The sequence below is a fragment of the Aplidium turbinatum genome, chromosome 3, assembly GCF_918807975.1.
Source record: "Aplidium turbinatum chromosome 3, kaAplTurb1.1, whole genome shotgun sequence".
NCBI classification, from domain to species: domain Eukaryota; kingdom Metazoa; phylum Chordata; class Ascidiacea; order Aplousobranchia; family Polyclinidae; genus Aplidium; species Aplidium turbinatum.
In genome coordinates this window covers 16,826,479-16,851,734 of record NC_137474.1, presented here as the reverse complement: position 1 = coordinate 16,851,734, position 25,256 = coordinate 16,826,479, and the positions used below count along the sequence as shown (strand labels likewise).

Sequence of the window (25,256 nt, the reverse complement as noted above, 5' to 3'; positions counted from 1 at the left end):
TTTCCACAAAATACTGGTAGTATTGATTGGTTAAATCTTTATCCGAACTGGGAAAGCTTCTTGCAAAGCTAATCCTGGCAGTTTTGCATACTTGTAGATGCATTGAACCGCTGACGCACACCCGATCACCGAGATCGACAGAGTGAAGTTTTATTATTGTTGAAGTGATGTTCCGGGAAATTATTTCTCCCACTAGATGCCGCTGAATGGAGAGCAGTCCTTAATAAAGAATAACACTTCCATTATTGATTGATTGGTTTATTTTATTGCGAGGATTAATAACACAAAGGGTAAAAAAAGCATAAAATATATATATTCAAAAAAGTAACATTTACAAAGCAATATGAAATAAAACAACTTTACTGAAGAATCCGTGAATACAGCAACCAGTGGTTGCGAAGTGATCTCCTGGGAGGTCTTCGAGTCAAGCAGCAACCCTGGAAACTTCATCAAACTATTTCTAAAATTATATTTTTTACGTGTTAAAGATAAAAGTATAACGTTGAGCAACGTTTTCAATGAGAATTCATAATGAAGGTATACGATAACTTATTTTACAAAAATATTTATTTCAAAGCAACACTTAATCCTGTAGGCTATTTCTCCGCGAGAAAAGTAGTTGGCCTGTGCAATTAGCGTAGTTAGACACTTGCACTATTTTTGTTTAGTTCAATTTGAGTTATTTTAATTGTCACAATTCTGGCTTTTTTATTAATCGTGTTTCAGTCTCAAGATTTCATCAGCAAATACCTTATTACGTCCATCTGCACTCGTAAATTTTTTGTTTGTGTTGTTAATATTTTATGATGATTTTCACGTTCCAAAGCGAAAAGTGTATTGTCAGTCTTTCTCATGGAAGTTTTTGGTAATAAAAGATTCAAGCAATTCAAAATACACTAAACATAGTATAAAATAATTAATAAAAATCAAGCACACACAAACGATGTGTTATAATGCAAAGCTTGGTCTTCACACAACACTGTAGTATTCATGAATTTTAGGCTTTCAGAGTGTATCAACAGTAACTTTACAATAAAAAATTATTACAGTAGAAGTCACCTAATTCGTCACCTCAAAAATATGACAAAAAGTGACGAATTTGGCAAACTGACGAATTATGCAAACAGGCCATAGCTATGACGACTTCTGCCGGGACAGACAAAAATGTGAAAACGGCAAACCGACAAATTAGATGCATTCTACTGTGTCTTGATATGATAAGTTACGTGTGCAAGAAAAATGCAACTACAACAACTGAGATAGATCAAAACTTTCCATCGAAATTAAATGAAATCTTGTTTTATTTTATGCATTACATTTCTTTAATTCGGAAACCCAACTGCGAAACTATAGTTTTGGAACAAATGTGTTTAATCAATAGCATTGAAATTCGATAAACCGGATTATTAAGAATGAAACGTAATCGATTCACACTTGTCCTCAATACGGTGGAGTAGTTAGTACTGTAGACGAACACAATATGCCGATTATCGACTGACAATGATGCGATAATAAATCCACAATGATGACATAGTGAATCCACGTTGCGTCGTGACAACAAGCGAGACCATACCTACAATTCCAAGCCACAAATTATCTTGACAATGTGTAGGATATGAAGAGGGATTTAGAATCTTTAGAAATCACTGTACTGTAAAGGGAGATAACAGACTTTTTAAATAACAGCTTAATTATTGTTTGGCGTTGATTTTACATCAAGTTTCTGTTTGCGTCATCATGTGGTGCTGATGCATTTTGATAAATAAGTTAACCATAAATTAAAATCGCGGTGATAAACTTAATTATAAGAGCATTTGTCTTTTTGGTAGTTCTGGGGATTCGACATCTGGTTGGACCATACAAAACAAAAGATACAGCAGTAGGCTAATTTTGTATTTGTTTATTTGCTGCCCAGCCAGAAACACTGCATTTTCAATTGGAGTAAGGTGTATACTGCATTTTCAATGCGGTCCTGTATTTGCCAGCATATTTGTTGATTTTTTGCCTTCAAATTATCCGGACCCTCACTAAACCGTTATTTTATGAGTGACAACACCAAGTGCTTTGGATTGACGACATCTGACTGTAGTAAACGTGAATTCGTAAATTTTTGAAGAACACGAAAAAAATCAGCGCACACTTCAAATTTTGCTTCCTGTTTTGAGTTCTGAGATTTTTGTGTAGTGTTGTTTTAAAACGAAATTGCGTGAACCTAAATGAGTAAAAACATATATTCTGAAAAAAGCAAGACTCTTAAATATAAACGAGCTCAAATTTTTTAAATTTTGAAATGTCTTGAAAAAATCTTCTTTTTAACTGCCCGTGCTATTGATTGGAATTGAAGCAACTCCCATTCCAGTTAAGAAAGTGTTATTATTGAGTCGGTCACTTTCCCACGATCAGCCTCATCAAACCTCTATAGACAGTAGACTACCTCCCCAGATGTATTTACAAACCATTTGACAGACAAAACCATAATCAGTGCCAATTGTATGAAAACGAACGTCAGCATTGAGATCTTTTTAGGGTTCTTTTTCAATATTTGATAGTTTTATGAATTATTCAAGCAATATTTAGCTTATATGAAGCTTTTTTTTAGAATAAAGGTAGCACATTTCGTTGAAAAGGATATAGGTTGACCTAAATATTTTGAATTTTGAAATAAAATTCTAAACAATGGAGGAAAAAGATGCTTTTATATCAAAAGATTTTCCTCAAAAAAGCGGGTACGATTGAAAATTGATTTAATTGCAAAAAAGAGTAATGTAAGATTTCTTTGTGTTCGCTTTGTAGACAGTACCTTGTTTAAAATTGTCTTCAAAGTTTCGAGGATATTGTACAGATTTTTTAAACCAACAACACATGCTATTTGATTTTGATCTGATTGTTTAAATCTTTATCTTCGGACTGAGAAAGCTTTTTGGAAAGCTAAATCCTTACAGTTTTGCACACTTGTAGAAGCTATGAACACTGACGCAGGCCCGGTCACTGAGTTTGACAGAGTGAAGCTTACGACTGTTAAAGTGTTTTTGTCTGTAAATTATTCAATCCACTAATTGCCGCTGAATGTAGAGCTGTCCTTGAGATACGTTGCTCAAAGCACGCACCCCCAGAGTCTAACTATAACACCGCTTGATTTTGTAGTTTCCTTGTTTGTAAAGTCAGGCGCTCCACCAACTAAGCTGTTTACATTTTAATCTTCATAAAGTTAAATGGTTTCTAAATGTCATCAGTCGTTTGAGCTTATTGAATCAAGGAAAGGTTTTGCGGAAGCAATCCAAGCCATGGTACTTAACTAAAGGTAGAAAAAATTTACAGGAAGAACAAGTCAGTAACCTGTAGAATGTAAGAATGAAATGCAAAAAAAATGTTAAAGGCTTTGAGATTTGTCGTTTGCATGATAACTGTTTGTCCAGGTAAAAGTAATGAGCTATGCCAAAAATCCCAGCAACGTTTTCTGCTATTTAAATTTTTAATTCAGATCCTAACCAGCTACTATACATCAATTGTACACGTTGTCTGTAATTTACTGTCATGGATTTTCGGTAAGCAGTTTTCGATGGTTGGCTGACTACAAGAAACTGTGAAAGCCTAATTAATTAAATTGAAAATAAATTAAAGTTTGTCATTGCACATTACCAGGAAACTGTGTTCTAAAGCTAGTGACAAACAGAGAACCCGCTGCATCAGGTTAAAACAGGTCGTTTGTATCTACTGTAGCCTACATTTGTGAAGTAAATAACGAATATGCTGCTAAAAGCGAAACTCAATCTATTGCAAAAACAATCAGGTTTATCAATCAATATGACAATTCTTCTAGCATCGAGAATCCAAAATGGAGGTTTAGAGATAGCAGAATCACTTTGTTACATCTAAAAAAGATGGACTAGCGGTGGTGAAAGTGTTCGGTGGATATTGGTTTTCAGTTTCATAAAAGATTGCAATAATTTTCGATGTCTCTACTTTTATAATTCTACTCCAGCAAATGGGAGCACCGATTACTTTCAATTCAATTTTATTTTTACTATCAAAGCGAAAAAGACCCATCTATTACACAAGCTATGTAATTGCAAAGATCTAAAAAAAAGTAGAATCGACGAAACGAGAATGCTTACAATTGAGTGGAGACCGAAATATGATACGAAAAGACGATACAAAATCTACAGAAAAAGTTAAAATTTCTAATTGTCTTGGAAAACGTCCCAGGCTAGTCAAAACTTGCAATTTATTACGTTGCTACTATTGTATTTGATACATTTTCCATACCGTCACAATCAATAGATGTAACCCACACGGCAGGCTGCATTCTGTTCTTGAAGAAGTGTGCAATTTTAATTGTGTACTTGTGTACTTACGAGATGTTATTGTCGATTACTGTCTTAAAGTAACCTTTTATTAAGCTATTTCTATTGCGAAACTCAATTGCTTCTAGTTCTAGAAGATTTTGCGTTCGTACGATTCTGGAAACGTCTTTGACTTAAGGAACATTCTGACGTATTGCAGAATGTTCCTCAAGTGTTATTATGAACAAACTTTGACCATAATAATGAGCTCTTGTGTGATGTAACACTACCGTGTCGGTTCTGAATGCTTTTGATCAAGGCAAACCTGTTATAAATAGTCACGTGATTTGAGTATGATTTTTAGAATTTTTAGAAGAGTCAAAAGTCATGCAAATTTCACTTTGTGTGGAGCTTCATGTACTTGAGAGGTTACTTTTATTTTTTTTATTCACATGTTGATTTATTCATATCAGTTTGTATCCTCTGTGGATCCTTCTCTTGTATCATTGGCCAATCCTATAGATGTTTGCTGGTACACCCCTTCATTTTCTTTGAATCTTGATATTGAATAGTTTGTAAAAGTAGAAGTTATTACCAATTGGAAAGTTACTGTTGCAAGTAGTAGTGTATAATTATCTATTTTGAAGTCGACGAAAAAGTTTGCTGTTCAGAATTTGATTTGTTTGTCTGTTGAAAGCGCTGAACCATTTGTTTAGTCCTTCAAGGATTTCTGGAAGCAATCTACAATCTCTAAAGTAGACCTATTCGACTTTTAATTCACTGTTTAACGGTTGCTATCCCAATAAACGTCATCAATCGTTCCAAAGTCTCTTTACGTGTAAGAGATAGAGAGAACTGTGACACATATAAAATAACCAAATTTGTGATATTAGATAGCCTACAAGTTTGCAGCAAAACAAACGATCAATGTACCTGGTAGGTAAACGAGATCTCATATTTTGGGTTGCCAAGTGCAGAGTTGATACAACAACTGTCTGGCTATAACAAAAAAATGTAAACTACCAAGCTTCATGGGTGAGGGGTTACACTCTAGTTGTACAAGAGCCTATGACAACAATAAGATCCAAATGACCAATTCCTTTCTTTTGACCGCCGACAAAATTTTTTCCAACTTTGGGGTAATAATGAGTGGTTTTCGCCAATCAACACTAAGTGAACACACCAGGTCAGTGACCCAGTGGTTATCACCTTCTACTCTAGTGCTGGTGGATTAGGGATCGATTCCAGGTCTGGTTATACCAAACACTTTACTGTCAAAACGGTACCATTTGTGTTCTTTCTTGCATAATGTAGTAATGATAAGTCGGGTAATATTGTGATGACATCTGATTAAAAATGAGTTCTGTCACTAAAAAACCTTATTAGTTGTAGAGCGAGAATAAATAACACCATAGCATTAATATTAAATTAGGCTGCTCTTCAGGCATTTATTTAAATAACAAGATATGTTCCAAGGTGATAATCTACTTTTATTCCGACGTTTCGTCAATCAGAGGCGATTAACTTCTTCACTGATTAATCTGACTGATTGACGAAACGTTGGAATAAAAATAGATTACCACCTTACACATCTTGTGGTAGCATATAGCTTAGTTTGTACTAGAAGAACATATCTTGTTATTCAGTTATTATTATTATTATTATTATCAGGTGAAGACCTAGCTCAAATGATTGTACAATCAGAAAAGTTTCAACCCAAGCTTCATATCCACTCAACGATTCTACCACCACCAAATGCTTTAACTGCCTTATAGATTTCATAATCTTGCAAAGATGACGCTAGGCCTACATCTTGTTTTGCATATCATTCAGCTCAATAAAAATAAAAAAGATGCGTCGTTGTGGAATTTAATATATTTTTCCACACTTGAAGGTGCGATGAACATTTGAAAAGAGTGACTGTGGCTAATTGGCTTTGAAAGTAACTAAATTATATTTCAGGAAAAATTTGAAACTCGTTGAAGAAGACATTCCTTTTTCAAACACCTCTGCAGAAAAAGAAAATCTTTTTGCTAAAAAGGAAAGTTGCAATCAGCCCAGTCCAGCAAGGAATTGCAAGCGCAAGAAAACAAAAAGATTTTGTGGTGTGATTTCTGGTACAAGGAATATGAAGGATATTATATTAGGTGAGCAAAAATACTGAAACCAACTGAAAGTAGCCTATCAAAGTAGTGTCTTCAATATTAGGAATCAGCTTTGGTAGAGAGAGTTCGCTTTGTTGTATCACAGACATACAAAACAAAGTAACTTTAATAGGCTTAACATATTTTATTACACAAAAAATACAGAATAATTAAAACAAACTCAAACGTTTTCGACACGTACTTGTGTCCTCACCAGAAATTACTTTATATCTGCAATTGGTACATAAAAGACTTTTAGGAGTAGTCTACTGCTGTTGGTATTGCTCTTTTGTTGTTGTAATTCTTTTTATAGGAACAAAAAGTTGAACGGCATTAATTCTAATCTTTAACCTCCTATTTGCTTTAACAAGACTTAACTTTAACTGAAATCAATTTATTTGTTTATTAACGTGCAGTTGATGCGATGGTAGCCTATATGGTGGATACTGGGTATAAGCGCTTGAAATTTGAACTTGGTTTGATCCTTAGCAAAGTTGAATGTCCTAAACGACTTTGGATTTGATAAATTTAGTGTTTATAGGCCTATAGTTGCTGAATGAAAGGCATTCGACAGAAAGAAGTTGGTTGCTGTACTTTTATCAATGTAAACTGAGAACATTTGCACCAGCTGATGCTCTGCAACTGCATAGTGATTATGAGGCCATCTTTACCTTTTCAGTTTATTGTAGGTGATTGAAAAATGTATTTTGGAGAACGCTAGACTGCTTTTCCCTTCTATAAATTTACTACTGGCCAAAGAATTCAGTTGCCCTTTTACCACCAACATTAAGATTGGAGAGAGATTTACTTCAGTCTAGTAGCCTACTAAAGTCTACAGATAAGAATTTGCTATTAACAGAGCATTTGCGCATTTCATTTGAGACGTACTCTTCCTGTATTCGTTACTGTTACAGTATTTGCATATAACAAGTGTAGAACTGAATAGACCTAAAAGCCGGAACAGCTCTGTCTACCACCCATAATTTCCATAAGCGAGTAATGTTGTTCATAACTTGTCTGCACTATGTTAAAATCTCTGACAAAGTTTTAATTAGTTTTTTCCTCTTGTTTTCACTTCACATCTTATCAATTCATTATGATTTCAAAAGCTAAGAAGTGAATTGAATGCCGGATTTTTATACACACATTTGACAATATTTATTCTGTGGTGATTTTCCGTAGAAAATTTATCAAGATTAAAAAGCTTCTTGTAAACCGTAGTTCAGCATCTGATTAGAAACGTTATAATTTTCTTCGCTTTGTTCAAAAAGCTTTAGTGACAAGAGCTCTGTTTGCCGCACATGGATTGGTTGGGATTTGGAGAGCACAAACAGAGTGGGATAAAGTGGAATACTGGCTTCTTCTGGTGCCGATCGGGCTCTTGGTGGTGGAAGCGCTTTTCACTGTCGGAATACGTGGAGGAGAAGAATACAAATGTTAAGTACTTTAACATGGTTAGCGATTAACTGACTAAAACTGCCTTAAAAAGACAGAAATTCTATACAATCACAACCTGTTTCGCGTGCAGGTAAAGGCTATTCATTATATCCAAGCACACATGAAAACAAGTGCTAGAAACAGACCTATAGATATGGTAGGCTGCATATAAGTACTTTAAGTGATAAACCCTAACTTATAAAAGCAGAAACTTATATCCAATCGGAATCTATTTCGTGCATACCTGATAAACAAATATGGTGTCAAGCATAAAGACAAACAAATACCAGAAATAGCCCTATTTGTAGGACTATGTAGACTACATCCAATACAGTTACTATTGACTAAAAACGTAACAAAATATTCGCAATATATTTTCATATGGTAGGCTACATAAAAATGATTCGATTCGAAAATGGGTAAAAAAAGTATTTGGAATAATCTGTGTGTGGAAGGTCACACTAAGTCTAAAAATAAACCTTTCATTTAAAGAAAGCTTACTTGGTTTTTAGAAAACGGTTTGTTTGAACACTCCTTAAGATCGCAGTATTGCGATGATGACCAAATCTTCTGCGCGCCAACGTTAGCATCTAAACTTACCATCTAATGAATTGCCAACATTTTCTATGTAGCCTACTGTAAGCTAGGAAGGAAAATGCTCTATCGTCTAAATCAGGGGTGTGCAACCTTTATTACGGGAGGGCCAGATATAAATAACTGGGTGAAACCGCGGGCCGCACGGTTATTTAATATATGATTTCTAGTTAGTTGCAGGCACAAAAAAGTAGTTTTTTTGTTATTCATGTTATTCTTATGGCATTATTAGGGGTTAACTCCTTGCAGAAATAATAAGTTAAGACGCATAAATTTTTGAAGAAAACTGTTATTCCAATTTATTATCACATAGTCTTTAAACGAGTTCAGTGAGAAGTTTGCAGCTGGCTTCTTTTCCCGACGCTTTTTCCAAATTTACTTTAATGAAAGTGCTGGTAATTCGAAGTCCATTTTCCAAGTGTTCGTCTGTCAGAACCGATCGATAGGGAGATTTCATGAGGCCCTTTTTAGAAAAAATATTTCGCACAAATACGTTGAGACAAAAAGAGCCATTTTTGAAGCAATAGATTTTTTTCAAATGTGCAAAGTCATCTTGGTTGAGATGTTTTCGGTAAAAATCGCCAAAATTCATTTCTAAATACTTTGCTTTCAAATCCGTTTTCTCTTGAAGATCAATCAGTTCAAGCTGGATATCAGATGGTGCTTTGTCAATGTCTGTGTTGAATGGCGAAGAGAATATACCAAACAAATATTCATGAGATTTGAAGTCCTTGAAGAGCCAAAAATTCATACAACAATTTTTCAAATTTAGTTTTCTTCTCAGGATGCATTCCATAGTCTCTCAAAGTTGGAAAGTGGAAAAGATTTCCTATCTGCATGTGAGCTTTCCAAAGTTGTAATTTGTTCATAAAGCCTTTTATGTGACCATACATTTTTACGTTCCAGATAATTAAACGCAATGGATTGGCGGTGGCCGCTGAGAGATTTCTAAAATGGTTAATAGAAGGTGCGAAATCTATAATAGGCTTAATCCACTCCACAATGAATTGTTCACACGTACTAAACTAAATTATAAACACGTTTCACGGGCCGCACGCAATTCAAAATTGGCACATCTTTGCGGGCCACACAATTTTTCCTCGCGGGCCACATTTGGCCCGCGGGCCGCACGTTGCACACCCCTGGTCTAAATAGATGTTTTTATTTCCAGCTAGTTTGGTGCAATGGAAGGTATTCTAGCAAGTATTGTATAAAAGATCATTCAGTAAGATGTTTAGGACTTGGTGAGAATTTGTTTCAAAATAGTTATATTGCTAATAAGCTTTGTGGAAGGGGGTAAGAAGCAAGGAAACTTTTGTTTTATTGAAATTTCCCCTCGTTCTGGTGACGTCAGCAAAATTCCACCACACACCAATGAGGAGAGGCATCCTTTATGTACAGTGCTTTATGATCCAGGACACGCATACCTCCCATTCCCTCATAGGCGGGTAAAAATTGTACAATCAGTGATGATGTGGAGCTGTCCTCGGCACCTCACTAACAAGAAGCGACCGCATTCCCCATGATTGAAAGGAAGAGCACGAGGCCGTACGAAGACGGTTAAGACGCACCCATGCCCGTCTCGATAGCGTCGTCATGCGATAGGATGGATGTCGGAGATGAACGAATGGAGTCTCGTGGTACTTGATTTCCGTTTAGGCTATGGTCCGCCAAATTAGCAGCAGAGATATTTTGTTCGTCAGCTTCTTTAAGCAGAAGTTGAGCGGCTGGTATGAATGGGTGTTTGACTTCAGTCGACGGGGGTACTCGGTTGAAGGAGCACAGACCTTGGAGTAAATAATATGGTTGGGCTCCAATGCCCGTCGGCGGAGACAGTGGATTCTTTGCGACGAGGCTTAGCATGTTGGATGTCAGCAAGAATGGGGAGATTGTCCAATGGTGTGTGGTACAGGCATCCGGGTACTGTGCGCAGGGCGCTTTTAATGATTGTTGTCTACAGATAATGACAGTGTTCAACTCTACTTTTATTATAGTTTTTTGAGCTAAATATAAAGTGAGGTCACACGCATTTCAAAGAGGAAAAAAACAACTAGCAAACTAATGGCTACGCCATTGACGTAAACACAATAAAAATCGTCTGATGAAAGCTTTGTCAAAGCAAATAAAAATCTAAGCGTACGAGTATTTTTTGTGTTCGCTTCTCGTAAATAAATAAATATAAATAAAAATGATTTTTCACCCGCTTGTTTCAATGAGCAGGTGTTACACCTATAGTTATTCTTGTAAATAAAAGATTCGACATTGACCGCACCATACCATCTAGAATAAATATTTGATAAAGTCATTTTCATTTCAGGATCAGTCCCTGTGTGGTTTTGTACTTGAGTGGAATTGTTCCATCGATTTGGCTCCTAGAACTGAAGAACTTTGAAACCAGACAAATCGTCCATTACTGCAGCGACCAGTTCTGGGGAAACGCGGTACCGAAGGCTTAAGTTGAACTAACGTGTTGTATTGCAATAAAGTTTGATGTCGTCGTTCATATATCACGCTGTACAAACATGCATTTAGCGATTTTGGACTATATGCAATAGACCCCGACAGCAAAATCACTGATTTTGTTGTCTGGGAAGTTGGAATCACAACACAAGCATTGCCATTTTTCAAATGTACTAGTTAAGCCTCATATAATTCTTGCATCTCGAACTTGTGCGACTTGCCATAGTTGCGTTTTATGATGAAAATCAGAAATACTGTAATATCAGTTTGTAGCAGTTGTAGTAACGACATTATTCATTTTATTTATATTTTCAACTTTTTTAGAAATTAATAATCATTTTTGAAGATAAGATTCGGTACCCAAATAGTAATCAAAGTGTTTTACTTAATACTCGTTTAATAGTAAGAAGATTTTACTAAAGGCTAATATTCTTAATCAGATGATCGCTTTGAAATTTTGTGACATTAGAAAGCATTGAAAATTGTCAACCGGTTCATTAGGCTATTAGTAAAAGTAGACAAATATCACGCTGATAAACTCCTCTACCCCCCCTCCCCGGGAATAATCTCCATGGAAAACGTCCATTCTAGTAGATATGACCAGAGAAAAAAAGATGTCAGGTAAATCAAATTGAAACTATTTGATAGGGAGGTAATTTCAGGAAGAATGTTGACCTGGGTAGTTTTTTGGGATGAGTAAGAGATTTTTACCGATTGCAATTCTTAGTCGGCACCTGGATGCAACAGAAACTTCAAGAGCATGGTTTATGACGACCCAGTCGAATTGCTTGAAAACAAGACAAGGCTTCGGGATGCTTGTCAACTTGAACTGAAGTATTTAGAAACTCTTCAGAACTTGTCGGTAAGTTGTGAAAATAAACCACTGGCTAAAAGTTACTATTATTATTGCCGAAAATTGACGTTTTCACAAATTACAGTACTGTACAGTTATCGCGATATTAATTTTTGAACTGAGAAAGTCCTCCGCTACCCAGTCTTACCATTTGGATTAGATTTAGACTACTTCACTAGCTTTGAATCACCAGCACAGACCCGGTCAACGAAGTCGACTGTCTAAATTTTAAAGCTTACTGTGTTACCTGAGTAGCTCTAATTGTCACGTTCAAAATGTGTAGAAGAATGATAAATTACATCTGATCAACCACTCTTCTAAAAAAAGAACTTTTATGGTATATTTTCCTGTTTGCACATTTACGCCAGTTTTACGTGGTAATTTGTTGTAGTTGGGTAATAGGCCTACTAAAGTAGACTGTTTATTTTGCGAATTCACTGCAAAGCTGTGAGAAAGACCTTATATGCAAGACAATAAAAAGCTCATTTGAAGAATTTTACAACGTCTTTAAGTGCAGCAATTACCAACATTCTCACAAAATTTCTCGATGACGTTGCCAGTGTTAGTAGTCTGCAACAAAGCGACGTCATTTTATCAAGTTGTAAATATAATGAATTTTTAAAAGCAAAATTTGCCTGAAAACGTTTGATTCCTTTGCTGTGCTTGAAAAATTGCAGCATCACTAACTAAGCCGTAAACTTAACTGTTTATTATCTCAGGTTGCTTTCATCGCTTAGTCACTAAGCCTTAGTGAAAAAGCATAATATTAATTATAAAATTTATGACAAATGAAAAATAACTTGAGTAATAAGCAGCACTTCAGTCAAAAAATGAACCCCTGACCATTTGGAGCATGTTTACCCTGTTTTCGTTATCACGAATTTGCAACCTCTTTTCTATGCCTCAATAGTAAATTTTAGTCTAACCTCATTCAAAATTGTTTTATTGCCAGCCAAACTTCTTCAATTGACCAATTGTCATTTTCTCTCACCCCCCTTAATTTGTATCACAGCAGAATCTGATAATAGACTTATGCTGTATCGACACTTTGCTTATGTCTACTTTTTACATCTTTTGCAAACGCTTTTACATTTCCTTCGGTGTATGCTACAAAAAATTACTGTATTGTGAACAGAAAATATGTTAGACCTAAAGTTTCACGCATCTACATGATCATGTTTCATGCGCAATGTCAGATAAATTCATTCTCTGTTATTTCCCACATTCTATACAAGAGTGCACTGTATTGCTGTCTCATTTTCGTTAGCAATTCGAAAATGTGCTGCATAAATTTTACTTTGTAAACAAAACAATACATGTTTTAAGACAAAAGTATTTTAGATGTTCACCACGGTCTCGGCAACCACAGTCCCTACTACTATTGAAGACCAGACGACTAGATCAGATGGTGGTGGTGTGCTCAATCAGATAGACGAAGCTAAGAAAGTATTGGATAATTTGGTAAGATGGATAACTGTTTAGAAAGCTAATGCTCGAAACTGTCTTTTCTTTCATTTGCATCTGTTTGTTACATGATAAGTAATTTCAGCACCGATCTTGCATGAACTTGAAACAACTATGAGTTAATTATTTACTTGCTGATTTTTAACGAAGTTGCTTTGTCTTGTCTCAATGTCTAGTGCATCTTTGTACATCAATGAGAGGAGTTGTTGCGGTTACTGGAGCTAATTGTCAGATTTTAAATTGGAAGAACTTTTCAAAGTTGACAAGACTAATTTGAGAACGTTTTTCTGCAATCTTTATATCATCATAACTTACAATATAAACCGAATTAATGACATACAATGTGTTAAAAGAATAACTTCATAGCTACTGCAACATGACATGTCGTTATTGTTGAAAATCAGGTTATAACGTTGTTAGAAGATTAATCTCCGAAATAAAAACAATCTCATATTCTTTTTCAACTTTACTTATTTAATCCATGTTATTCGAATCGCGGAACTTTGATTTTATATAATTACAATAAAATTTAATTTCACGCCATAATCTCAAAGAAGAGTTAGCTTCCCACAAGCATCGCTTAGACCTACTGCCGTTTTATAAAAACAGTTCAATAACTCAATTCACTCTTGGACGTTGTCCGTTTAGAAAATATAAGCAAACATGTGACGATAAGCGCGTAACCAAAAGCCCAATTTTTTCTTGAATTTCTTCCTTTGCAGAGTGCCAAGCCAGAATAAGATCGATCTATGATAACTTTTAAAAAGGCTTGTTGTAAACCGACAGGGTATCGAACTTATGCCCTCTGATTTATACTCTAATATTATTTTTGATATTATACTTCAACCACTAAGCCATATGCTATATGATGGCATGTCTGTCAGAAGGTCAACCACAATGGTGCAAAACTGTTGAACTACTTTTGATTTCAACAGCTGTCAATTTAATTTTGTTTCCTCCACAGTTGGGAAGAGTAAACATTTTCACTCCCACGACATGGGTCCTTGTCCTCCATCAGCTTCTTCTTTTCATCCTCATCATTGGACGGTGGCTTCTTCCAACAGGAGAGGGCATTTCTCGTGACGAGCTGTCTCAATTGCTCCTTGTGTTTATCGGAGTAGGAGCAGATATCCTTGAGTTTGTTACGGAGACTGTGAAGGTTGGTCGGTTGATATGAGATTACATCGACAATTTTTCGACAGTTTGTTTGTATTATTTTAGCTTACTATATACAATTTTGAAAAATGCACTACAGTATTAATTTGGAATTAGATTCCTGGCGAACAATCTTATTCAATATGATATAATAGCTGTCTTTTGAAATACTGTAGATGCCTGAAGTCGCAATGGATTTGTACTGTTTAACCCAGTTTGTAACGTTAGCAATGTATTTATTGTTCAGGAATTGTCCGTACGTTGTGACCGCACCATCATTATTATTATAATGGGATTTTGGACGTGGAGCACTTTGCAATTCACGTTGGTGCTCACTGCGGCAAAGGCTCGTCGAACTCGTGCCGTGGGCATCTACGGAGACGAAAGTTCGAGTCGCGTGCAATCTCCGGTGGCAGTGGTGGAAGAGGAACCTGAAAACGAAAGTAAGTTAGAAAAGGCCTACAACATATTAGCTTGGAACTGTTGAAACACAATGCAGATGACCATTAACATTGCAACCACAATGTGTAGAAAGGAGTATTCTTCCTGGCTGTCAACTTTTTTGCTGTCAATTCTTGCTATAATCGGCTGCCAAGAAACCACAATAAGTACAAATAACCAAGAGGTGGACAAACTTTTGACTAATGGTCTAAATTTCTCTACGTTTGACAGACAATCTAAGCAAGGAGAAGGAATAGTGCTCACTCTAGTTTTATGAAATAATTTGTGTACAAAATAATTTCCATTAAAAGGCTGTAATCAGTAGCGCCGGCAGAGGGGGGGCAAACGGGGCAGCCGCCCCCCCCCCCCCCCCCCCCCCAATGATTTGGGCATCATCTTTTTTATTTTTTTATATTATTACATTTGTTTTTTATATTTTGAATCCCAACCTGAAGTCAACTCAAGTTGCAAGGGGGGTAAAAGCTTTTATTTTAAATTTGCTCTTCATGCTGCTGTTATTACAGTATTATGATTTTGTGATTCTAGTCACGTACTTCTCCTGCTGCCTGTTGTGTAGCCCTTGTTACCGGCAGTTTCTGCAGTTCTTTCAAAAGATAGAAGATAGAGAACATAAGCTCAAACTGTTGAATTAAAAAAGTTGGTTTCATCGCTGCCATCAATTCATATGCCATTAATTCCATTATTTTTTAATGTTTTTTGATTCGTAATCTATCCAACTGCAGCACAAACTTTACCTACCCTTAACAAAGGTTCGAAGCAACTGGCTGGCAGCGCAAAAGCGCTTCAATGAAACAATAAGCTTTCGATGACAGAACTGCTCAGTCAACCAAATACGGTAGTACAAGTAATAAAATCTAGGAATATGTTTTTGAATAATTTATAGAGAGATCAAAAGATAAACTCACAAAAGTATTTTTTAACTGTGCTAACGCAACAAGTAAACTTTTTTAATTTTTGATGGTGATGGTGTGTTCTTGCCAGAAAATCATTTTCCAATTTCAAAGGTCGAAAATGCAAAAGAAGAAAAAAAAGTTTACATGTTAGTTGACAAGAAATCCCTGCATTATTCATCTCATCTTGATCGAGCTAAAGTTCAAATAATTTACTTTCCTTGCAACCTACATTTAAAATGACAATTGAAAACATTTTAAATTGGTGTCAGCATAAAAGTTAGTCGAAGTTAAAACAGCCATCAAATTGATAATACAGTTCAAAAAATGAAATAAAATAAGTGCTTTCAGATGCTGCTCAACTCTGAAACTTGGTACAATAAAGAAGGGGTGTGTCAGCAAACATGTTTTGGATTGGCCCAAGGATCCACAGAGGATAAAAACTGATATGAATAAATCAACAAGTGAATAAACAAAATACGTTTCGTTGAAGTTCAAAATTAAAACTGAAATCGATTCTTATTTGGCTTATTAATCATCATCTCATCCAAAACTTTGAAGCAATCCAAGAGAACTCTCCGGCCTCATTTCACTGCTCTGAGAAAATGAAACATCAGATGAAACATCGACCTTTGTCCGCAGTTAACAATGTCTTTTTACTACACCACTTGGAATCACTCCACAAGAAAGTAACATCACGCGTTGCCCTTATTCGTCGACTGGCAGGTACGAGCTGGGGTGCGACAGCAACAACTCTGCGCACCGCAACCCTGGCTCTTGTCCATTCCACCGCGGAGTACTGCGCCCCTGTATGGTGTCGTAGTGCTCATACTCACTTGCTCGACAAACCCATCAACGACGCCTTGCGTATTGCATCGGGATGCCTGAAACCAACACCTGAGTTTTTACCAGTTCTTTCAGACATCGCCCCTGCTGAGCTTCGACGCAAAGCTGCCACACTCTCCCTGGCTCGCCTGTCACTGGAGCCACACCACGCGCTCTACAGCTACATCACCAGAGCGGTAATAAACGCCTCAAATCGAGAAGCCCCTTTGTTGCTCAAGCACAATCCTTGCTGGAGCACAACACCAGTGCCTCATCCTGGATCACTAATACCTGGAAAGAGGAGTGGACACACAACACCTCCAGACTCCACACCTTTCTCCCAGGCGCTGGACCCAACCCATCAGAAAATGAGCTCAGCCGACCTGCCTGGGTAAGCCTGAATCGCCTCCGCACGGGTGTTGGGCGCTTCGCATCCTTGATGCACAAATGGAGCCTATCAACATCTGCGGCATGCAACTATGATGCAGAGGAACAGACAGCAGACCACATCCTCTACCACTGCCCGATGTTTACTCCTACAAGGGCAGTTGACCTGTCAACGCTGGAGGACTCTGCAATGAAGTGGCTGCTCGAAGAATGCCCGCACATTTGACCCCAATGAAACGTACGATAGTCCAAAAGCCAACCTCTCATACGAAAAAAAGAATGTCTTTTTAGACATTTTCTTTAAACTAATAACAAAAAAAGTTAGAAGTCCTGTAATTTTCACCTTGTGTTGAGCTACATATACTTGAAAGGTTACTGATATCTTTTTATTCACTTGTTATTTTTTAGTTTACTGACTTAAAAAAAATAAAGAAACACCTTAACCACGCACGTAGGTTTGAATCAGGATCTGGTCATACGAAAAGTTTTCAACTAATGATCAAAAAACATCTTGTCAAAATCTAAACACATACTTGTTTCTTCTGAGGCATGCAAAGGTTCAAACTCGATTTTAAGAAAAAAACGCACTATAGCCTACCCAAAGAGTTTGTGGTGTTTTTTTCAATTTTTCGGCCCCTAAAATTATCTTCGGTTGGGTCTAAAAGTAGGCTACCCCTTTGCCAACGCTACGCATGACACATTATTCAACAATTTTCTTTTTTAGTTTTAGGAACAACGAGAGGATAATTTAGGCCCGGTACCAATGAGATTCAAATCAAACTTCAAAAAACGCACTATACCTAAAGAATGCGCAGTGGCTTCTTCAAGTTCCCGAACCTCTTGAAAAGGTTCCAGGCCCCTAAAATTATCCCGGGTCCAGGTCAAAAAGTACCTCCTGGACTCCCCTGTCAACGCTACTGGTGTTGAAAGCGTTATTTGTGAAAGTTGCAGAGATCCAGGCCAGGATTTAGAGGGGCAGAGGGTACAGGTATCCCGAGCCTCCCTTTTGAAGGGCCCCCCGGCGTGGACAAGATGTGATTTTATGTTGTTTTTTTTTCTTTCTTTTACTTTTTGAAGTTTCTGCAAAATGCTGTGCAGTGCTGGATTAATGCTACTGTAGACGTAGAGGTGGTTTTTCACGACGGCACCTCTAAAAGTTTATTGCACGGAGGGCCCCCGATCTAAAAGTGCCCCGGGTCCTCCATCAGCTAAATCCGGCTCTGCAGAGATCGATTACACAGGCCAACAAACAAGATAAAAAAATTTGTGGTCTGCAATGTAAGATGTGATTTGGGGTATATTGAGGCTGCTGATTTCAAAAATCACATCAGATTTTACCCATCACGTCATCTGGTTTTTGAGATTTTTTCATGATATTTTTTCTCATAATATTGGCTTTTTGGCCCAATTTTCTTTTACTGTTACCGATTTATAAAGACCTTAGGAGCCAATAGTGTTTGAAAATTTGTCACAATCATGGAAAAATTTTATTTTGTAACATTTGGAGATGTATGATGACACCATGACCATTGGAGTCAGTGGCGTAGCCAGAAAAAAAATTTGGGGGGGCCAAATATTTGATGAATTGAAGAGAACGACAAAGTGTTTAATTGAAGACATCGCCACCTGATGTGCAGTGGCGTATCTTGGTGGGTTAAGCAAGGAAAGCAATAAAACTGATGGGGGGTTAGAGCGTGCCGAAGGCACCTGTATTCTAGGGGGGTCCGGGGGCATGCTCCCCCGGAAAATTTTTGCAAAATTACACTCAAATAATGGATTATAGCGCTGTCTGGAAACACTTTCAGGGTAATATTTGTATGAAATTTATAGACAGATAAACAGATATTAACTTATTAAAGGTAGCTGTTACACACGAACGGGCAAAAACTGCGGCTAAAATTAGAGAACACAAAACTCAGCTACACAAAAACTACAAAAAAAACCAACAGAGTAAGCGATTCTGAAATTGCTTCCACAGATTAGTTCAAAAAAGCGTAAATCGCGTAAATTTTGCGCGATTTACAATTTACAAAATTTATTGGTGTCTTTCTGTGTGTCTAAAACAAGTCCTGGGGGGTGTTAATAGCCAGATGTCTTGGAAAACGATATAAATTTATACAAATTGTATTATATTTTCAACAAAGGGTTCAACTTCGAAATCCAAACTTTGAAAATTTGGGGGCGGGGCTATGGCCCCTCTCGCCCCCCCTGGCTACGCTTATGATTGGAGTGACCGACCTATCTTCAGAAGGTACACTAGTCAGAAGGCCCCCTAGCTGGATGGTCCACTGTACAAAAAAGTCACCTAGACAATCTGGCTAGCAGAGATGTACGTATGCGCCGCAAATTCTACGCCGCATATTTGCGGCGTAGACTTTTTGTTTGCGCTAACGCTTGCGGCCACATTTTTTTGGATAGTTTGCGCTTGAGGATGCGCCGTAAAGTTTTCGCGGTTTTTTAGCGCATAGCGTCAACGCATACTTTTTAATGTCTTAGTTGTTGTTTGCAATTTTTTTGTCAAACTGCGAAATGTTGACGTCTTGCAATTGCCCATTGTTCTAGTGTTGTGTCACAGTGTCATCTATTGTTCAGTCAGCTGGAGTTTGTTTGTATATCGCACTACTGCCTTTGACGCTAGAGTCCCACGTGGAGACTGACGTCTTGCAGAAAAAAAGAAAGAATCAGTTAAAACAACTTAGGCCTACTGAGAAAATACTTAGTAAATTACGGGTCAGAACAGGAATGTAATGTCAGCAAGTAGGTAGGTTGGTAATGTCGCTCCATGTAAAAAATGTAAACAATGACTTGCCTTCGTAGTGTGAAGTTTTTTTAGTCAAGCAGTGTTGAAGGCGTTTGTAAGCAATTGTGAGCACTTTAATTTATATTAGTTAAGTCTTGCATTTTGGGGCAAATCAGAAACTTCTCAGGCAATGAGCAGTGCAGACTATGTATCTAAATCTAAACAAAGTCAAATATTTGGTCTCCTACCGTGATTGCTTGCATGATGTTGTACTCTGTATGTTATATGTAGTAGCCTACATTACTTTGCCTTTGCCGGTTATTCTTGTTGTAGGCTATGTAGCGTAGTAATGTGTAGGCCTACATACAGTAGGCTATCAAGCTAAGGTAATTTTTACTTGACAATTTATACAGTCTGTTGCGTAAGTATGTAATTATATATGTTTTGTAACTTGATGAACAGTTTAGCAAAACATGCATCCAGGGGCCAATTGTGAGAGGCTTTTGATTAGGCTACCTCTAATAACACTAGTAATGCTAACTATCACTGAATGCTAATAACAAAGAGTTGTGCAGTTCAGAATCTAAACTTGCTTGTGTCTGGCAGTTTTGTCTTCCATTAACCCACTTTTTAAAAATCTTATCACAAAAAAGCATAGAGCTTACTAAGAGAACTATGGCATTAAAAGCAACATTAGTCTCATTCAAACGGAATTATTTTAAAAATAGTGTTTTTTATAATGGATTTTTAGGGAGCGACAGTTAGTATATTACTAGGAGCGACAGTTAATTAGTATAATACTACAATTTTCTTGATAGGCATATGCTACAGTTTCTTACACTACACTATTGTATTCAGGGAATAACTTACGGTAATACTAATTTCCAAGTGAAATGGAGCATGATAATACAAATCCATGGCCCTACATGGAAAAGTATTTTAAGCTCTCTTCTTCGAAAGGCAAAAACTTATATTTTCAATGCCAGATGTGCCTTCCGGCCAAAAAGATAATTTCTTGTAACGAGAAATCGCAAAGTGGCTTGAAAAGTGTGTGTTGTTTCGAGTGGTTTATACCGTGTGAATATTTGGCACCTAGCAAACAAAATGAGTTTGCGCTAACGCTGACGCCGCCAACTTTTTTTACAAGTTGCGTTAACGCATGCGGCGTATAGTTTTTCGAACGTTTGCGTTTGCGCTGACGGCGTCAATATTTTTTGTATGCGCGTACATCACTGCTGGCTAGTAGACCATCTGTCTATGGTAGACCATCCAACTTATGTACCCTTCTGAGAACTGTCCACAAACCACCCCTTACAGTAGTGGTCGTGAACCTTTTTGAGTAAGAGAGCCATTAAAGCTACATTTTTGGAAATACATTTCCGTGAGAGCCATAGGTTACACTGTAATGCTTTAACACTTAATACAATTAACACGTGGTGGCACTGATGAAGTTTTGAAAGTGGGAACGCGTCTTCGCAAGAAGAGAAAAATAGCGGTGGGTTTGGGGGGTCTCCCCCACCAACAAAAATAAAAAATTATAATTAATTTGGTGCATTCTGAGCGTATTTACAGCTCTAAACTGTAATAAAAAGTTAGGATAAAACTTTTGCGGTGTGCAATTTGGAAGATTGGATTTTTTTGTGAGCCAGATGCCGTCTTCAAAAGAGCCATATATATGGCTCGCGAGCCGTAGGTTCCTGACCCCTGCCTTACAGGCAGGCGGCAGGGTTACATTCACTTTTGCCTAAATGTTTATTGTTTAGTACCACTCCACTTTTTGATATATAACATCGGTTTTATCTTTTTCGCTGAACGTAGAGATTCAAGCTTATGTGAAACTTGTCTATAACTCATTCTTATTTGAATTTTCATGTATTCAGATTTTTTCATATTAGCAAGGTGTTAATTCTGATTGTGGTGTGAATAAGTAGCAGGATGAGATCTTCAAGGAGAAAATGTGAAAATGACACTGATGTTTTTTGTTACATATGTGGCAGATACTATTCCTAACCATAACAACTTTTGTGAAACAAGCATATCTTGCATACGGTACTTTAAAACTCGCCATGGTGATCAGGACAAATCATGGGTTCCACATACTGCATGTAAAGCTTGTGTGGAAAACCTAAGACGATAGATCAATGGAAATCCTAAGTCCACTCACAACATTCACGAAAATCATGCAAGCGAAAGTTTGTCCCAGAGTAACGTTTCCCAAATGTGCATGTGAATTTCCTTTTTTCTATAGAATTGAACCTATTTTTAAGTGTCTATTCTATTCAATTTCTTCAATTTAATTTTCTTTGCTGGCGCAAACATAAAGAGAATGACATTACAAACACACAACTGTAGCACCAACAAAAGGAAAAGATGGCAAAACCAAAAGGTTTAAAATAGGCATTGGGAATTTGCACAGCCACCAAACCTACTTCTTAACACAAAAAAAATAACAATGTAGCCTACTCTTGCAAAAAAAAGGACGTTGAACGTTTAGTGTTAGCAGATAAACTTTGAAGAATTGAGTTCAAGTTACCAGATTTCAATAAAATAAAAAATAAAATAAATAAAACAGGTCTTGAAATACGGTACCTCAATGTTTTTATTAATATTATGTTTGTATCTCTTGTGTATACTTTAGTTTAGACTTTATCGTGGTGAATTTAGATTTTATCGCAGACCTTGCTGACAAAAAAGGGTTCAAATTCCATGAAACGCCATAGTCTACAAATATAGATCAGGAGGCAATTTTACCAATTTTTACCAAAACAGCAATCAAATATCATAAAATCCTGATGTGACAGAAAAAATCTGACCTGATTTTTGAATTCAACACCTAAAATATACCCTTGGTCACAGCGGTAAACCATAATCTCTTCGTGGGAAAATTTTAACATAAAGTTCCCGGATCCGTTCGTTTGTATATAATGACCGAAGAAACACACACTTGAACTTCTTTTCAAACAGTGTATTTCTGTAAAAATTAGCCCGCGGCTACCGAAAACGAGGGGGTGCAACGCCGTACACCACTTAAACTTGTCACTACAAACCAGACTAATTGGATAAAAGACGGAGAATTTGTCCAGCTAGCAAGCACCAAATAAACCAGTTAAATGTGCGACCGACTTCCAACAAACAACTTCAAGAATGAATCAGAAAAATTTGTGATAACTCAAAGGCACGTCAGCAGTTAGTGTGACGCAATAATGAAAGACAATTATGAAGTCATCCAAACACCTGCTCCAGAGGCTGATGCAATATTTCATGTTTAAACAGGTTTCAAACTGAAACAGGTTTAAACAGGTTTGAACAGGTTTGACACAAGTCTATGAACGATGGTGCAATTTTGGCACATTTTCTAGCAACTTCCATGACGTAATATTCAGTAGACTTGAACGGTTTTTATATGACGTTTGATTTGTACAGAGATTGGCCGTAACAACCCTAGAATGACATTTACTATGCTGACACAAAAAGTGTGTTGGCCTGTGTTATATTACTCCTATCATGGAAGAGTATAAAGCTTCATATTATACAAAACATTTTATTTCTACAACAATAGGCTACAATGTAATTTCATGCTTCCCATTTCGTGCTTTACTTTTCGCTTTTGTTATGAAACGCTATGCTTTGTTTTATGTTGACATTAAAGTTGAACAATATTGAACAAGCGTCTTTTTCTCATATCACAGAATTGTTAATTTTTATTTCAAATCATCAATGACAACCAAACAACCAAGAACTTATTCGGATATAGCGTTTGCACATTTTAATCTTTGGTTTGAATCAAGTGGTTGATGAAACTGCTGCATTAGTGAGATATTTATATATTTATTCAATTTCAGGTAAATGCAAAGCTTTTTGCACCAACATGGAAGTTTGGGGGATAATGTCCACCCTGCTCCTCCAAGACGGTCCCTTTCTCGCGATGAGGCTCTACATCATGGTAGGAAGGAACGTGTTGCATCAGATGATCGTTTTTTTTACATGCAAGAATCTTCTAGTTGTCATACTCCAATTCTATCGCCTCATCATCATTGCTACAAAGAAAAAGGAAGACGATGAAGAAGAAGAAGAGAGCACAATAGCAGCTAAGAAACTGGACACCGTTAAGACACTTGCTCTTGCTAAGAACCGGTTTGCAAAAGTATTAAATAAACCTAACAACGATACGACAAGCAAACTTGTGAAAGAAAAAAGATCACCAAAAGTGGTTCCAACCCCAACCAACGGGAATAAGTTGCCAGTTTAGTTAACAATACTCAACTCTCTTTTCGTATCACAATTGTACCATTAAGTTTATGAAGTGTTTCCTTTTTTCTATGAAATAGACTCGTCAATTCCTTGTGCTTGCATTGAACAATCCATACGACATGTTTTTTGATCATTTCATTGTCAAAGAAACGAAACTAAATTATTCACATGAATAGGATGCTTGATTAAATGTGAATGGGGGCATCATTTCAAAGGAAGAATTGTGATTATAAGCTACAATACTGTAGATCACCATCTGAGAATTCTTGTTTTTGCCCAAGCATTGTGTGTCCTTGAGTACGTTGCACCTCTTTTGCCACATGCCATGCTCGGACAAATAATACTAAATGCTAAACAATACCATTTTTACGTACGATACAAGCTCTTTTGTTACTAATGTGAAACTAATAAATGTGTCTAGAGCTAGCTCTACCACAACAGCACACCAATTCAACGTCTGTGGTGAAATTGTGGCTTCAACGGCATGTTAATAACGATACGAACCGATAAAATATTATCTTGCGTTCTGTTGATAACTGCAAACTAAACTATCCCAGTTGTTAAAAAGTAAAAACAGCTTTGTTCCCAACGTTTCCTCAGTCAGTACGATTGATTTCATCAAGAGACTGAAACCGACACAAATTACCTGTTCAGCAGGAAAACGGCACACCCCAGAAACATAATATTGACAACATGAAAAATTAAGATGTAAAGTTCAAAAAGCGTACACAATTTCCGCCCAATTTAATTAAACTCAGATTATGCAAACAAAACAGAACTATATACCAGCCAGTTTATCTTTTAATCTTAACATCAACAAACGTTGCGTCAATGTGAGAAGAAGATTGAACAGGTTGGTGACATAAAATGAAGAGAATAATGAGAACGATTTTCATCAAGCTTGAGAGCCACCAGCAAAAAGTTTCGCAATCAATTCCGGTGACAGCCATGCATTGGTAAAACAGCTCAATGACTGGCTCAACGAACGAAATATGTGGCGCATACTTTCATGTCATTTTTTTAGGTACTAAAACATTTGTTGATTACAATTGTCTTGTTATCATGGCGATCTATACTTGTTATACATTTGCAATTAAGTAAAATGGCAAAATTGCTTATTTAATTATGGATGTGATGATTCAAATCGTATACGATGGAAAATTGAATTATCCTCACCAATGAGAAGTAAACAACAATTAGTTAAATGAGTGAAGGATGTGAAAAATGTTAAGCTACTGAAGTTACAGTTAAAAACATTTTTTATTGAAGATAAAGTTAATAAAAATAAACTATCTCAGTCTGATTGCAACT

General features: G+C 36.7%; 1 protein-coding gene across 1 annotated transcript; it reads left to right on the top strand.

Annotated features, from left to right (window-relative positions):
* The first annotated feature begins 6,408 nt into the window (after positions 1-6,408).
* LOC145767589 (transmembrane protein 26-like) lies at positions 6,409-24,144 on the top strand. The gene is made up of 8 exons (XM_082579443.1): positions 6,409-6,430; positions 7,699-7,863; positions 10,775-10,899; positions 11,646-11,784; positions 13,141-13,232; positions 14,200-14,394; positions 14,638-14,833; positions 23,537-24,144. Exons 1-8 carry the CDS (start codon positions 6,412-6,414, stop codon positions 23,941-23,943), a joined length of 1,338 nt encoding a protein of 445 aa, XP_082435569.1. The 5' UTR covers positions 6,409-6,411; the 3' UTR covers positions 23,944-24,144.
* Positions 24,145-25,256: the final 1,112 nt, after the last annotated feature.

Bases quoted from the DNA above. Each gene is read 5' to 3' on its own strand.
- LOC145767589 (XM_082579443.1), top strand. The intron at 7,864-10,774 runs GTTAAGTACTTT...ATTTTCATTTCA, and splicing joins TGGAGGAGAAGAATACAAAT to GGATCAGTCCCTGTGTGGTT. The intron at 11,785-13,140 runs GTTGTGAAAATA...CGGCAACCACAG, and splicing joins TCTTCAGAACTTGTCGGTAA to TCCCTACTACTATTGAAGAC.